This window comes from Haliotis cracherodii, unplaced genomic scaffold (assembly GCF_022045235.1).
Source record: "Haliotis cracherodii isolate W230 unplaced genomic scaffold, xgHalCrac1.p SCAF_20, whole genome shotgun sequence".
NCBI classification, from domain to species: domain Eukaryota; kingdom Metazoa; phylum Mollusca; class Gastropoda; order Lepetellida; family Haliotidae; genus Haliotis; species Haliotis cracherodii.
The window spans coordinates 10,614,098-10,631,377 of NW_027266276.1; the positions used below are offsets into that span (position 1 = coordinate 10,614,098).

General features: G+C 41.1%; 1 protein-coding gene across 1 annotated transcript; it reads left to right on the forward strand.

Moving 5' to 3' along the window:
- The first annotated feature begins 4,476 nt into the window (after positions 1 to 4,476).
- On the forward strand, positions 4,477 to 8,814 carry LOC139470485 (ankyrin repeat domain-containing protein 50-like). Its single transcript, XM_071252891.1, has 2 exons — positions 4,477 to 4,618; positions 7,766 to 8,814. The coding sequence occupies exons 1-2, from the start codon at positions 4,477 to 4,479 to the stop codon at positions 8,812 to 8,814; spliced, it is 1,191 nt and encodes a 396-aa protein (XP_071108992.1).
- The last annotated feature ends 8,466 nt before the right edge of the window (positions 8,815 to 17,280 follow it).

Consider the following 17,280-nt stretch of genomic DNA (forward strand, 5'->3'; position numbering starts at 1 on the left):
TTTCTCCACGCCTGTTTGAGCAGATCTACTGCCTTCAGGCGGATGATTTAGGATGCTCTTATTGCAGACTGGATCGTACAATTACATCTGCATTTGGTAGAGATTTCTTATGATTATGGAAATAGTCTTCGTCGCTTTTATTCATAGGGCAAAATCTGTAACTGTCCATGGAAAGACAAGATGGCATGCCAGATGCTGGTGTTGCACTGATTGATAATAGAAATGAAATGTTAAACCTTGTGTAGTTTATCAAAGCCACGTCACGTGGTCTGTCTGCTATATTAGTTTCATCTTATTCTTATCTTTGAATATTTTTTACTAGGACTTCGGGTTGGAATAAATATCTAGAATCTACATTTGTTAAAGCTAAGAAAGTGTTGATGTCAAAGCAACAAAGTTTGTTAGAATATGATAATCTGCCCTGTAATTAATACTTTAAAATGTTTGATACAAAGATAATGCCAATTTTACTTTAAGGATCAGAAATATGGGCTTGTGGTCAATATGAGTGTATAGAAAAAGTTCATGTTTATGCATGTAACCGCATGCAAATATTCAATTAAGAAACAAATATATTCCACTCATGTCAATTTCAAATATTACAATATTACAAAATATCGCATTGTACATACATCGTGCATTGTTAGTTAGAAGAAACACCCATACCTTGTAAATACGTTGAACTATGGGCCCATGGCCTCTCGGTTTTTGCTGAATATACAATTTGACTAGGCAAGGATGTAGATTAAATCTAACATTTTTCTTGACGAAATTCCATGCTTGAATATTTTAGATAGGAAATAGCGACACCATTTCATGTATTCTCATCTCCAACTTAAAAGAAGAATGAATGTGTTCTTTCGTTCAATGTTTTTTTCCAAAGAAAAGCAGATTTATTGACACTGTCTTCTGAGAGACAATGATTAAAACATCACAAGGGAATGCAGCACACATTTGCATACATTTTGGATGCCTTTCCCCGGAAACTCTTGATTCAACTTACATTGCTACACTTCATGATCACGAAAACAAATTTTTAAAGAGATTGTGATAAATTATTTTTCTGCTTAGAAATATACAGGGGGAAAAAAGTAAGTATATACAGGTGTATTATGGTGGCTAAAAATTAAACAAACATGAAATAATTCTTCCATTGGGATGTATTTGATTTGGGTATCATAGTTGAAGTGTTTTGACGTTTGTATATTGTTAGGCCAAGTTTCAAGTGTATATACACCGCCTCAAAATACTTACAAGAATATCTATATATTCTGAAAACAACGATGACTGGTTACATTATTAATTGTTTGTTTACTTGATTATTATTTCTCAATGTGGTGAGAGGTAAACAGGTTGTCTGAGGTTGGGGTAGTTCAGTGGTCTAAAGTGTGCGGGTAGATCAGTGGGCTAGGGAGTACGGGTAGATCAGTTGGCTAAGGTACGGGAAGATTAGTGGGCTAGGGAGTACGGGTAGATGAGTGGGCTAAGGTATGGGTAGATCAGTGGGCTAAGGTACGGGTAGATCAGTGGGCTAGGGTGTGCGTGTAGACCAGTGGGCTAGGGTGTGCAGGTAGATCAGTTGGCTAAGGTATGGGTAGATCAGTGGGCTAAGGTACGGGTAGATCAGTGGGCTAGGGTGTACGGGTAGATCAGTTGGCTAAGGTACGGGTAGATGAGTAGGCTAAGGTACGGGTAGATGAGTGGGCTAAGGTACGGGTAGATGAGTGGGCTAAGGTACGGGTAGATCAGTGGGCTATGATAGGGGTAGATCAGTTGGCTAAGGTACGGGTAGATCAGTGGGCTAGGGTGTACGGGTAGATCAGTTGGCTAAGGTACGGGTAGATCAGTTGGCTAAGGTACGGGTAGATGAGTAGGCTAAGGTACGGGTAGATGAGTGGGCTAAGGTACGGGTAGATGAGTGGGCTAAGGTACGGGTAGATCAGTGGGCTATGATAGGGGTAGATCAGTGGGCTAAGGTACGGGTAGATCAGTGGTCTAAGGTAGACGCTGCTCATTGTTGCTCGTAAAGTGTGTGTACAACAATAGAAATTTACATCCTTAGGCTGTTTATCAAAGCCAAGTTGTCACTCTGCTATAAGTGATTGAGCAAAAAATTGAGATTAGATCAAATAATTTCCTCGACGACATCGCAGATTGAACATTTAGATAGCAAATAGCGAAAACATGTCAAATATTCACATCTACGTCAACACATACATCAAACCAGGACAAGGAATTGGTTATTTCTTACCAAGGTATTTTCCAAAGAAGAGCAGATTTACTTCTGTGAGTTCTGGACACTGTCACGTATCTTCTTATTGACATGACAAATACACCACACGACACACAGTTCTATACATATTGAATGCATTTCTCCGGAAGCTGTTGATCTACTGATATTGCTACACTTAACAAAAATAACCTTAACTGTCAAATTTCAAAAGAAGCAAATGTAAAACATGACTACAGGTTGAACGAGAGAAAAGTATATTGCCGGGCAAAAGAGTGAGTGAAAAGTTAAAGTTTAACGTCACATCGTCAATATTTCAGCTTTATCGTGCATAGACACAACTTGACATTAATAAAATATATTTAAACAATATAAAATTCAGTCGTTGAAGGACAGTATGATAACTAATATATCTCAGATTTACGCAAAACTAGCTTGAGAGCATTTAAAAATAAATCAACACAACATACAAACGGGCATAGATCGCCAACAAATTGAATGTAGATCACCACACTTGGGACCGTGGAAACTTACACTACTTTTGCTACTTGCATGGCCCCCAGCAGGATTTAGACCACCCCTTCAGTTTTTAGCGATGATTGACAAATTTAGCCAAACATTAAAACAAACACATATTCTACGATTAAAAATGTAAAAATGTGGCAGAAATAAATATACTTTGAAAGACGTAGTCTTACATACCCTCTCATGGGGACAATAATTTTACACTACTTCAACCCCCAACAAGGACACAACCACTAATAATCTTAGTTATTCAATATAATCTACCAATTATTAAAAAAAGTTCCTGATTATAAACAAAACAATATCAATCAAAATTTATCGATCAATTCAATTTCCTTTGAAAACCCAAGAATTAAATGAGAATTTATGTTAACAAGATCCTTGGTGGATGAAACATTGATTGATTTTCTACAGAAACATTTTTCCTTGTGAAAGTAAACTTGAATAAGAAATGAATAATCTTAATTTGCACCAGGTTTGAGGTACGGTAAGCTCAGTGATTTTAGATATGGGTGGCTTCGACCCTTGCGCATAAGATCAGTAAGGTGTGGGCAGTTCAGTGATCTAAGATTCGTATATCTCCGTGGTCTTAGATGAGGGTATTTTATATATTTTGTTTTGTATATTTAAAGCAGTAATTGTTTATTGTTAACCTAGCTATATAGTTTATCTCTGCAGCCGTTGAAATATATAGCTACTCGCCGACTCGTCTCGCATCAAAACACGGGGCTGTGTACTCGCGGGCAGATGACCAAGGAGTACGCTGATCACTGTGTCGGATTAATGAGACTGATTAATGGGTGATTTCAGCAATTCGTTGCAAATTAGGCGTGTCGGAGTCGGAGAGTGCGAGACTGTCTGATTAACGGGTCTAAATAACACTGATTAAATCGGTTCCCAGCATTTGTGTCGGATAAAGCCGATTGTCGGATTAACTTGACTGTAACTCAGTGGCCTACGCTGTAGGTAGCTCAATAGTCTAAGGTGTGGTATCCATGACAATCCAGATTAAATTTGATCTTCTGCAACCAATGCTTGTCGTAAGAGGCTACAAACGACATCGGGTGGCCAGGCTCGGTGACGTTGTGGATACATTTCATCGTGTCCAAATTGCCTACGCAGAGTGATGCTGATGAAGTCAGTCACTTACCATCTATATAGCTGGAGTATTGCTTAGTGCGACGTTACACTACAAACAAACAAATGTAAGTTACAATCGGTCCTGTAGCACTTTGACATTAGAATCAAAAGAGCCAAGACCTTAAAGAATGAGACAAATGGTCTGTGTCAGAAACAGTTGAATGATTTATGCCCTTGTTTCCATCTCTTGTGATTGGGCAAACCAGTCACGTTTAATTTCACGTGATGTTTCGTGAGTGTTAAAAGTCAGAAGCAAAAACATCGACTCTACTGACCGGTTACTGATGAACGCAGATAGTCGGCGTGTTCGCTGTGCACTAAAAGACATCGTCGCTTTTGGTATTTGGGGTCTTGTATTCACCGTCCACCTTGTTATAACATTGTTGACTATAGTCTTGTATTCACCGTCCACTTTGTTATAACATTGTTGACTATAGTCTTGTATTCACCGTCGACCTTGTTATAACATTGTTGACTATAGTCTTGTGTTTACAGTCTACCTGAACGTGACCCTTCAACCTCGTGGTAGTTGTTCCATGACGTTCTCACCACAGCAGGTGATCCTTTGTTATCTTTGAAAGATGATACCAAGATATTTAAGGGACTGTGTGGAACTACACCTGGAAGTAACAGTTATTCTGATGTTTGTATTTTCAACATCAAGCCTGAAGCAGTGTGGACCTAAGACGATTGTCACTATCAGGAATGTTGGCATCAAGCTGTGTCAGTTAAAATGTATTGAACATGGCCTATGTGGGAGTTTTGAATATGATATTGAAACTTTAACTTGTCGTTTATCAAAAGATGAATCAAAGAAGACCGCGAAGGGAGGAGATGCGAGTTTTTCAAAGTTTTATTCCGATGTGAGTAAAAACCATTTCCATTACCATGAGAAATCTCTACTAAAAAGTACATTGAGTGCATTGTTCGATTCCGACTATGTCATAAGCGTACTATAGGCCTTGATGCCTAAATTACTAAATAAACCGTCTGTCTGTCTGTTTATGAATCACAATCAAATAGTTATGACACCAGGTGTTAGCGATTAGGTGCAAAGGCAAGTTAATTGTTCACCTGAAAACTATCGGGGAACATAAACTCAAAATAGGGACGTCAGTTTGATCAGTGACATGTCGATTTTGGAAATATCCTTCACAGGTCTACCACAAAACCATTTAAACAACTTGTGAGAAAACGTTGTATGACACGCTTTACAATTGATAGTACCTCAAAGTGAGTGAGTTTAACGCCTCTTTTAACAGTATTACAGTTATATCGCGGCGTGTCAGCTTAATGTGGGAGGAAAGCCCGAGGTGGTGCAGGTCTCAGACGTTTGCCACTTCGGTGAAACCCACGAGCACGGGTATGTTGCTGACAAACCTAGAAACATGATCGGGACGAACCGGTATTCAAACCCACAATCATAGGTTTCTGGCATGCCCAAGAGACGCAACTCTGCACAGCGAATCGCGGCGCCTTAGACGACTGGGCCACCCGTGCTCCCCTTAGTACCTCAAAGGCAAACACTGAAGGGCTAAAGGGGGGAGCTGCTAAAATATTGCTCGACTCAAAGGGACAGTTGACTTTGGGGAAGTTCATGTAGCAAATCAGAGCAGAAGATCCGACTTGTATCCATGACGAAATAGATCAGCAATGAGGGGAGGCCAATTTGTGGCTAGTCATCTCATCTCCAAATAAATTATGTGTATTATGGAAAAGATATTTGTACTTACGCCAGAGGGTTTGACAAATAATGGTCATTGAACAAGAACATAAATATATATGAAATGTAATGATATAAGAGGTGAACATAAGAATAAATGTATTTATGTGGGTTTTCCTACAGTATTTCTTCCTCGTGTTTGAAGGTCCCAACTGGTTCTTGTGCATCCAAGACATGCAGTCTCGGGCAACGATGTTTAACGACTCGATCTGGAAACACTGTCTGTGTGCAAGGTAACGGCTGGTCGTTTGTCTCTTATGTACTCCCTGGACTCGATCTGTAAACACTGTCTGTATACAAGGTAACGGCTGGTCGTCTGTCACTTATGTGCTCCCTGGACTCGATCTGGAAACACTGTCTGTGTACAAGGTAACGGCTGGTCGTTTGTCTCTTCTGTGCTCCCTGGACTCGATCTGGAAACACTGTCTGTGTACAAGGTAACGGCTTGTCTTTTTTACATTGTCTTTTATGTGCTCCCTGGACTCGATCTGGAAACACTGTCAGTGTACAAGGTAACGGCTGGTCGTTTGTCTCTTCTGTGCTCCCTGGACTCGATCTGGAAACACTGTCTGTGTACAAGGTAACGGCTTGTCTTTTTTACATTGTCTCTTATGTGCTCCCTGGACTCGATCTGGAAACACTGTCTGTGTACAAGGTAACGGCTGGTCGTCTGTCTCTTATGTGCTCACTGGACTCGATCTGGAAACACTGTCTGTGTGTGTACAAGGTAACGACTGGTCGTTTGTCTCTTATGTGCTCCCTGGACTCGATCTGGAAACACTGTCTGTGTGTGTACAAGGTAACGACTGGTCGTTTGTCTCTTATGTGCTCCCTGGACTCGATCTGGAAACACTGTCTGTGTGTGTACAAGGTAACGGCTGGTCGTTTGTCTCTTATGTGCTCCCTGGACTCGATCTGGAAACACTGTCTGTGTGTGTACAAGGTAACGACTGGTCGTTTGTCTCTTATGTACTCCCTGGACTCGATCTGTAAACACTGTCTGTATACAAGGTAACGGCTGGTCGTCTGTCTCTTATGTGCTCCCTGGACTCGATCTGGAAACACTGTCTGTGTACAAGGTAACGGCTGGTCGTTTGTCTCTTCTGTGCTCCCTGGACTCGATCTGGAAACACTGTCTGTGTACAAGGTAACGGCTTGTCTTTTTTACATTGTCTCTTATGTGCTCCCTGGACTCGATCTGGAAACACTGTCTGTATACAAGGTAACGGCTGGTCGTCTGTCTCTTATGTACTCACTGGACTCGATCTGGAAAAACTGTCTGTGTACAAGGTAACGACTGGTCGTTTGTCTCTTCTGTGCTCCCTGGACTCGATCTGGAAACACTGTCTGTGTGTGTACAAGGTAACGGCTGGTCGTTTGTCTCTTATGTACTCCCTGGACTCGATCTGGAAACACTGTCTGTGTACAAGGTAACGGCTGGTCGTTTGTCTCTTCTGTGCTCCCTGGACTCGATCTGGAAACACTGTCTGTGTACAAGGTAACGGCTGGTCGTTTGTCTCTTCTGTGCTCCCTGGACTCGATCTGGAAACACTGTCTGTGTACAAGGTAACGACTGGTCGTTTGTCTCTTCTGTGCTCCCTGGACTCGATCTGGAAACACTGTCTGTGTGTGTACAAGGTAACGGCTGGTCGTTTGTCTCTTATGTGCTCCCTGGACTCGATCGGGAAACATTGTCTGTGTACAAGGTAACGGCTGGTCGTCTGTCTCTTATGTACTCCCTGGACTCGATCGGGAAACACTGTCTGTGTACAAGGTAACGGCTGGTCGCTTGTCTCTTATGTGCTCCCTGGACTCGATCTGGAAACACTGTCAGTGTACAAGGTAAGACTTGTCTTTTTTTACATTGTCTCTTATGTACTCCCTGGACTCGATCTGGAAACACTGTCAGTGTACAAGGTAAGACTTGTCTTTTTTTACATTGTCTCTTATGTACTCCCTGGACTCGATCGGGAAACACTGTCTGTGTGTGTACAAGGTAACGGCTGGTCGTTTGTCTCTTATGTACTCACTGGACTCGATCTGGAAAAACTGTCAGTGTACAAGGTAACGGTGTGTTTGTATTCTAGCTAGATATTTATTTACTGCAACGAATGGTCATTACAAATTGCTGACATACACATCTTCAGATGAGAAGCAGAACTACCCTGATAGATCTCTTAAACATAAAATTGACGGGCAGGAGAACAACCCACTTCACGAAGCCTGTAGGAAGGGGGACCTGGGTCGAATAAGATACATCCTGTCCCGGGGTTTGGTCGACGTCGACGGTGGAGACGAGAAGCACGGGAGGACACCACTCATGGTGGCGGCAGAGAAGGGACATAGAAGAGTATTTGACTTTCTTATTAGAAAAGGAGCTAATGTTTCACAAGTAGATGATGATGGTAACAACATCCTGCACTGGGCCTGCAGGGGCGGACATATGGACATGATGAAGTATCTACTCTCACAACACAGTGTTGATATTCACAGCAGGGGAAAGTTCGGATCAACTCCCCTGATGAAGGCTGTATATTATGGGAACAGAGACATGTTTAAGTTTCTGGTGAGTCAGGGAGCTAATGTGTCACAAGTGGATGATGATGGCGACAACATCCTGCACTGGGCCTGTATTGGCGGACATGTGGGTATGGTGAAATATCTACTCTCACAACACATTATTGATATCAACAGTAGATCAAAGAAGGGAAAAACACCCCTGATGAAGGCTGCATATTATGGACAAAGAGACGTGCTTGAGTTTCTGGTGAGTAAGGGAGCTAATGTGTCAATGGTGGATGATGATGGCGACAACATAATTCATTATGCCTCAATTAGAGGACAAGTGGAAGTGTTAAAGCATATCATAACACGGGGCATTGTGAACATTCGTAGTAGAGGAAAGTACGGAAGGACACCATTGATGAGATCCGCGTATTATGGAAATAGAAAAGTGTTTGATCTACTTGTGAGTGAAGGTGGTCGAATTTCCTCAGTGGATGATAAGGGTTACAACATCCTTCATCTGGCCTCTACTGGTGGACGTGTAGAGATGGTGAAACATATCTTATCTCAGAACATGACAGACATTAACTCCAGGAACAAGGATGGTGAAACTGCAGCCATAATAGCAATGCGTAAAGGACATTCTGTTGTGTATGACTTTCTTGTTTCTCGGGGCTGTTCACTGCAATAAGTGTAACCATAAACAGTGACTCATTTGGTTTCACAAACTATTTGTTGTTGTATGTATATTGCACATCTTTGTCCGGATTCAAAATAAAAGAATATTTTAAACAGGTGTTGTGGGTTTTTGTCAGGCAAGACACAATTTCATCCCCGACCTTGATGGTTTGATGCTATTAGAGTGCAATGAGGCAGCGTGAAAGACCATTTCATCGCCGACCTCGATGGTTTGACGCCAATGGAATGCAATGAGGCAGCGTGAAAGACCATTCCATCCCCGATCTCGATGGTTTGACGCCAATAGAGTGCAATGAGGCAGTGTGAAAGACCATTCCATCCCCGATCTCGATGGTTTGACGCTATTAGAGTGCAATGAGGCAGCATGAAAGACCATTTCATCCCCGACCTCGATGGTTTGACGCCAATAGAGTGCAATGAGGCAGCGTGAAAGACCATTCCATCCCCGATCTCGATGGTTTGACGCTATTAGAGTGCAATGAGGCAGCATGAAAGACCATTTCATCCCCGACCTCGATGGTTTGATGCCATTAGAGTGCAATGAGGCAGCATGAAAGACCATTTCATCCCCGATCTCGATGGTTTGACGCCAATAGAGTGCAATGAGGCAGCGTGAAAGACCATTTCATCCCCGACCTCGATGGTTTGACGCCAATAGAGCGCAATGAGGCAGCGTGAAAAAAACATTTCACCCCGACCTCGATGGTTTGACGCCAATAGAGCGCAATGAGGCAGCGTGAAAAAAACATTTCACCCCGACCTCGATGGTTTGACGTTTAAGAATGCACGAATATTGTATGCGACGTGAAACACCATTTCACCAACCACGTAAATGGTCTGACGCAATAATATTGAACGCAAGGGGAAACACCTTTTCATTTGTTTACCGCTATTGCGTTTGTGGCATGACATTCTCGTCTGTTTATCAAACCATCGAAAATACATATCATACACACATTCAACTCCGAAGTCGATGTGGTTACTTCAAAACCTTATAAAGTACCGGAGGGCATGGGTGACCCAGTCGTCTAAGGCGCCGCGATCGCTGGGCAGAGTTGCGTCCCTTGGGCACGCCAGAAACCTATGATTGTGGGTCTGAATCCCGGTTCGCCCCGATTACGTTTCTAGGTTTGTCAGCACCATAACAGTGCTCCTGGGTTCCACCGAAGTGGTAAACGTCTGAGACCTGCATCACTTCGGGCTTTCCTCCCACATTAAGCTAACACGCCGTGATATGACTGGAATACTGTTAAAAGAGGCGTTAAACCCAACTCACTCACTCACTCACTCACTCCAGGTGTTCGCGAAAAAGATGAGCGTGTCCTGCCCCACCGGTGCTTTTTTTAATATATAAATTATTCATTTTGCAAATGTGTAGTTAATCATCACCATGGAAACGACATATATATAATCAAACTGGTGTAAAATGAAATAAATTAAATAATATGACTATCATCAGGATCGTTTTCAATGGGACAAATGAAGATTGGTGATAATGGCTGCATGTTGTTGATCACTTGTTTGATAAGGGTACAGGCATCGATACCACGTGTCTGTTTCCCGTATTTTGAGAGGTATGTAGTTTCAAACAAATTAATAAGAACAGAAATGTGCGGCGTGCCACATGAGAATAATTGGTAACAGATGGTGTTTATGACATATATATCCTTCACAATATTACCTTTCAATAACACAATGATTCCTCTACAGTGTGTTTGTCATCTGTCTCCATCACTGTATCGATAACTGTGATACAGGACCATACAGAGACTCATCTCAGTGAATGAGTGAGTATGTCTTATTTGCTGCCACAGTCAGCGTAACTCCCACTTCATTGTGGTAGATTGCAGATATTCATGTCTGGATCAGGTTAACATGTACAAGTGAAATAAAGAATGTGCAAGTATTGGAAGGATGATACGCAGAGTCACACCTAAGTCTTCTTTTGGACACAAAAAGAAGAAAAACGTTTTTCATCAAACTAGACATTATACTCCTTCTTTAGTATGAGAGTCCAGATTTTGGTGAAAATAAGTCAAAGGTAATTTCAACATTCATAATTTTGTTCAACATGGCTTTATTATTGTCAGTTTCTATAGCATATTTACCACTATTGAAACAAAACTTAATACTTGCAGGTATCGTTACAATTCCTACCACATCAAGATAATTCTGAGGTTATTGTGAAACATGGTTGTATCATTGCCAGTTACAGTTTATCATCTCTCTTACAGACCTCAGAGAATATACGTTGTTTGATCAAGGTAACAACACTCAAGGCCACAGTATTGATGGTAAACAGGCGGCGGACGGTTCCACATTATTTCAATAACTATATTGACGTTAGAATGGATTCGGTTTTGGCAGATAATATGAAATGATTTTGAGTGTGTGTGTGAGTGTGTGATTGTTGGTTCGTATCCAGGTTTGCCCGGAATATGTTTCTAGGCTTTTCTGTACAATACGTGTGGCTAAACGGCTAAAACCTGCATCACTTCGAGATTTCCTCACTCATCCTATGATCGCCATGTGAACGGTGATATCTTATCTAAAATAAAAATCATTGTTCGTTTGCACAACAACATCGTCATCGTCAGCGATTGGTTGACTATCAGTGAATAATTTCATACTTTGAAGTTTACACTGTTTCTTTCATGCTGATTGGCTGAAGGAGTAGTCACGTGATCTGATATTTGGAGTTCACACACATGTGAACGGACAGAAAAAGTTCACACGATGTGAACATTTTTTGTGTTAAATTGATCGTGTGAAGTTTTGCCGGAACTACTTTCCGGGGTTTCCCCGAATTCTCGATCGGTGTTTACGATCAACTCGTTTTTCTATTTTCTTTTCAATACCTGCATTTATCAGCAATATAATTAATTTAGTATTTTTGCCTGGTCTTGTAACATTTCAGCGGACTTATAAATAAATGCTGGTTCTGGTGATTGATGTCGTCTAGCTGCTACATGAAACAAATTGGATTATCCTTGCGGTGATTTGGATATGGAATGGCTATCTTTCAATACAAATAACGCAAGTGCAGAAAATTATTTCTGTGAAATTACTGATGTGAACGAAATTGATTTATTGAGCGATTTTGACTTTGATGCTTTGTTTTCGGAAATGACAGGAATCTCGCACCAATGAAAACCATGTCGTACCCGGCTCAGATGTGTCCGCTGACACAGAGCAAACGCGACAGCTCCTGACCAATCCCAAACTAAAACCCGATTTAAAATCGTATCGGGAAAAAAATCTAAGATTTTGAGAAACCATAACACATAAAAAGGTAAGGAATGAAACTTACATTAAAAGAAAACACACACCAAAACTTGCCTTCATATTTTATCGATTGGTCTTCGGAGACTAGAAATCTACTGTTCCGGTTTCTGAGTTGGCCGACCTTCTCCGTGCATTCTAGGCCGAGAAGCGGCGGAACATGAGGAGTGACGGGGCACAGAAATGAAGCTTGTATCAGGTCATACAGTAGGTCCATCTCAGGTGACAAGAAACACCAGCTAAGCAAGGTATTACAGCACACGCGACAAATCCAAAACTCCAAATATAACACACCCTGACGTTAGAAAATTAACACAAAACACACACTTTTCAGAGCACTCGGTTTAATACCAACCAGTCCATTCCACATCGTCCGAATTGGTTTGCAATTATCCAATCACAAGCAACACGTTCATAAATCGGTGATATTCCCAATTTGCTAGTGCCATGAGAGGGTTCACGCGTCGGGGTGTTTTCCATAACTGCTCCATAAACGTTATTTTCAACAGCAGTATAAATTTCCTCCTTATGCCCCCGTTCGACTCGAAATGCACCACTTTACAAGCTTATGTGACGTCTTATATCAATCCGCGCTTGAAGGTTGACCTCGCCTCGGTGCATCGAGGTCATGTTTATAGTTTTGTTCACCTTCCTGTAACCTATTTTCAAGATTTGATTTATCCCAAATATTGTTTGTAAATTTGTTGAGAGTAGGAAATTATGTTGATATATTTCTAGATTATGGTGTATATATTCAAAGAACTATTTTTCTTTGCGTAACTGAGTATGAGTGGGGAAACGTGTGTGACCGAGAGCCGGCAAATACCGACAAATTAACTTTGTTGCAATGTTCTTCGGCGAAACCAGAGGACTTCAAATTTAAGCAAACATTGTTACGATATTATATCGGCGAGACCAGTAAACTACAAAGTATGAAATGATAAGAATTGAACGTCAGTTTGGATGGGTTCATTGAAGTGTGAACGATTTAAAAGCACTGGTTAAACTTTCGTCTGAACCTCCGAGCTTGTTCAATGAACCCATCTAAACTGACGTTCAATTCTTAAGTGAATGCAAGATTATTAAATACAAGCAACACTCAGCATTGTTACAGCTACATGGCGGCAATGTGGCAACAAGGATAGGATACGATGTCGATCTTATCCGGTAATGACACTTGCTGATTGCCCCACCTGCTGCGTCAAGGTCAAGTAAATCATCTGGTTGGCTGCCTGTTGTGGTTTGCCAGGTGCAAGGGGCAGATCCCCGTGATATGCATGTAAGGGGTAATGCTGCAACTAACAAAAACAAAACCCTGACATTTAACTTGTTCAGAGTGAGTGAGCGAAATTGATACATGTGACGATCTTGTCTGGTGATATAAAGTGAGTGAGTGATTGAGTTGGATTTAACGCAGCTTTTAACAGTATTCCAGTTATATCACGGCGTGTCAGCTTAATGTGGAAGGACAACCCAAAGTGATGCAGGTCTCAGACCATTACAACAGCGGTGAAACCCACGAGCACGGTTATTGTGCTGACAAACCTAGAAACATAATCCGCGTGAACCGGGATTCGAACCCACAATCATAGGTTTCTGGCATGTCCAAGGGCCGCAAGTCTACAAAGCGAATCGCGGCGCCTCAGACGACTGGGCCACCCGTGCCCCCTGTGGTGTTCAGAAGACATCAATGGTACATGTAGTGATTGACCTCCAACCAAATGTTATATGTTGAAGTAATCCCTTATGTGAAATTTTAAACTGTGCAATACTTATCAACGTGAGACAGCTCGCTATGTGCAGAATATACAGATACAGTAACACAACTACATGTATGTCATAAACACCATCTGTAACTAGTGTTACCAATGATCATTCGGCACATCGCACGTTTCCGTTTTCACTTAGCTGTTTGAAATTACATAAACTCTCAAAAATGGAAACAGATACGTGGTACAGATGTCTGTACCCTTATCAAGCACGTGATCAACAGGTTAATGCGATATGGCAATATTGCTACAAACTGCTCATGTAACCGTTATCATCCATCTCTATGTGCACTACTTTTTATGATAGACGCAGTAGGAATTTATTGCATATTATACCATTAATATTATTATTTGCATAAAGGATATGTATATATAACACGTCACATTCGGCCCTAGATATCTACCAACAGCCAACGTCCAAAACTGGTACCGTCCAGGTAAGTTCAATCAATCAATCTTTTATTTTGCTACGTATGGGCCACGGGCCTTTTGTACATTAATACAGATCAAGATGAAGTCCATTTGTATTCTACAATGTACAAGATTGTCTGGTCCAGACTCGTATATTAACAAAAACGTCGTCATTTAGCTGAAATATTACTGAGTGAAATGCAGTTTACCAACAATGCAGATGCTCATATGAATGGCTCCCAAATGACTCCGCAATATAGTGACCATCTTATCTATGGCCAAATTGTAAGAACTGAATCGAAGTCAGGTTTGCTACTGGTAGGGCAGGACATGCTTACCCTTTTCATATTATTGAGACTGTTGACACGAGTTGACTTTCTATGGTATCTGACCCAACGAAAGCGAAAGTTTCTCTGAGTTTCGTAAAAATGGTATCTAACGAGAATGTATGTCGTATTTTATTTATTATCCACGTTTAATATATATTTAAGTGTAAATACATAACAACTTTCGTTCGCTAACAGACCAAACTAAAATCGGTTGCAACATTTGGTTGCGCATGTATATTGATATATGCCAACATGCAAACATAAGAGCACCGACGGTCAAGATCTTTATTTGAGAATGTCTTCAAATTATGGTTATTCAAGAGCTTTGTTATTTGTGTTCCCGGCTGTGCAAACAAAGTGGTTCGGATTCCTCGATCTAACAGCTGAATTTATATCCTGTCCGTACCATTTTGGAAGAGGGAAATCAGAGTGTTCGCCAAAGACATTCATGTCAACTGTATGACTCAATACTAAAGAGATTAACATCAACAAACGTAAGTGATCCGTGATCTACTCACAGCGTTTTACTCATGACAGGGAATGTTATTGTTCACATTTGAGATGTTTGGGGCCACAAAAACAGAAGTCAGGCACACTTCCAGTTTTCGAATGATTTGTATCGGAACTGTTCACTTTGAGTGACCTGGTCGTGCAGTCGTGTATGTTCATCCATGGACAAACACCTTCGGATGCAACGTCACAAAATACACTTCGAAAAGGGACACTGATGGCACAACCGGAACATCCAACGAAAGTCTAGATATCTGTCCAGATAGTTTAAACTGACTTTATTTCAACAAGCTTAACCTTGAAACAAATTAAAAGTCGCGAAAAGGTTGGGTGCGTCACGCTCAAAGGGACCATTGACAGAAGATCAGTCGCTAGTCGTACTCTGCATATGGACATGTCTCGATAATTCAATTCTTTATTCATGTACATGTGTAGGCCAGCGGCCCATGGTACAATATTCGGTCCATCATTAACATTTATAGGCTTAGTGTTTGGAGTCTAACATTCATAGCATGGTATATAAAAGTTGCAACATTTCTAATTACAGTTTTATTGTTTAACGCCATAAGCATATTGAATGTCTCGATAATATAATGTCGGTAGTAGCTCTATGCATAACAAATATGGAATGCAAAGCGAATTTGTTCCGTGTGACGATCTTGCCTGGTGTAATAAAGTGAGTGAGTGAGTTGAGTTTAACGCTGAGTATTCCAGTTATATCGCGGCGTGTCAGCTTACGATGGGAGGAAAGCTCGAAGTGATGCAGCTCTCGGACGTTTACCATCTCGCTGAAACCCCCGAGCACGGGTATGGTGCTGACAAACCTTGAAACATAATCGGGGCAAATCGGGATTCGAACACTCAACAATAGGTTTCTGGCGTGCCCAAGGGACGCAACTCTGTACAGCGAATCGAATAAAGAGTGCGCAAATGTCTCTCGCTTTCATGAGATTCCTTCAGTTTTGCCTTTTAGCTGTAAAAGTCAAAGACGACTCGTGAATTTTTAAGAAATGAAAACGTAGTTCCGGTGTGAGAGAGGTCACGGTTATCCAATCAAAACGAATAAAACGAGGTCACACTGGTACGACACACGTGAGATGTCCGGATTAAGTATCTTACCACCTGTATCTCCACCACGTGGGTAATAAATTGCTGTATCGGTCCTGTTGACACTTTTCGGTAAGACATTGTAAGTCAAAATGTAGAAAAACTTGGTTAGAATTATATTATCAATTTATCACCAAATGCTCATCTTTCGAGAACATTGCATCGTCTGTTACCCAAATAACATAAAAGCGACACAACCATGTCCATAATCATAAGACATCTCTGCTAACGGCAAAGCCCATTTTATGGTTCCAAGCACGGTGGTCTTGTTGACCCAGAGACATATCAATTTTGCATTTTACTAAAAATGTAAAACAGACAAAACAGGACTGTTTGGGTACAGACGGTAAACTAACCCAACTATGCTACAGACAGGACTGCAGTAATATTCGGTTCTGATTCCAGGGTGGTCAGAATAGCATGAATTCTACCTATTATAACCACGGATGCAACTTCTATTTGAACAATTATTTGACAACATTAGTAAACTTGTTCAGTAGGTGGAGAAAAGTTTTTTCTGATTTCTGATGCAGTATTACGTATTGTGTCACGAAAATGTCCTGAACTTCTCCAGTGGCATTGAATGGAAGGATTCAGCCAGATTAGATCGGGCACCAACGAAGTGTTTCCACATTCTGAAGGGCGCCCCATTCTTTGCATGAAGGTTAGGATATTAGAAGAAATGTATCATCATTCTAATAACCTTAATTGCGGTCGACCTCACAGGAATTCATTGAAATCGAAAGATATGTTCAGCAATGCCACATGAATTTAGTGACAAAAAAACCCACTTGTGATTGTTTCATTTCCGTATCATGGCCGAATCAGGAAATGTTTCTAAACTAAATCAATTTGACATTTGTCTGTACATGAACAAGGTATTCAGACCGTATCAATGTAAAAATCACCATTTTAAATAGCAATTGCATAAAAGTCCCATGCCAGTGCACGTTCAACTAACACATGGTCCCATTTGCGCCAGAGCCTCACTACTACCCGCCCCAGAGAACATCCTCTTTGCCAGTACGTAAGGACTTGCAAAAAAAAACA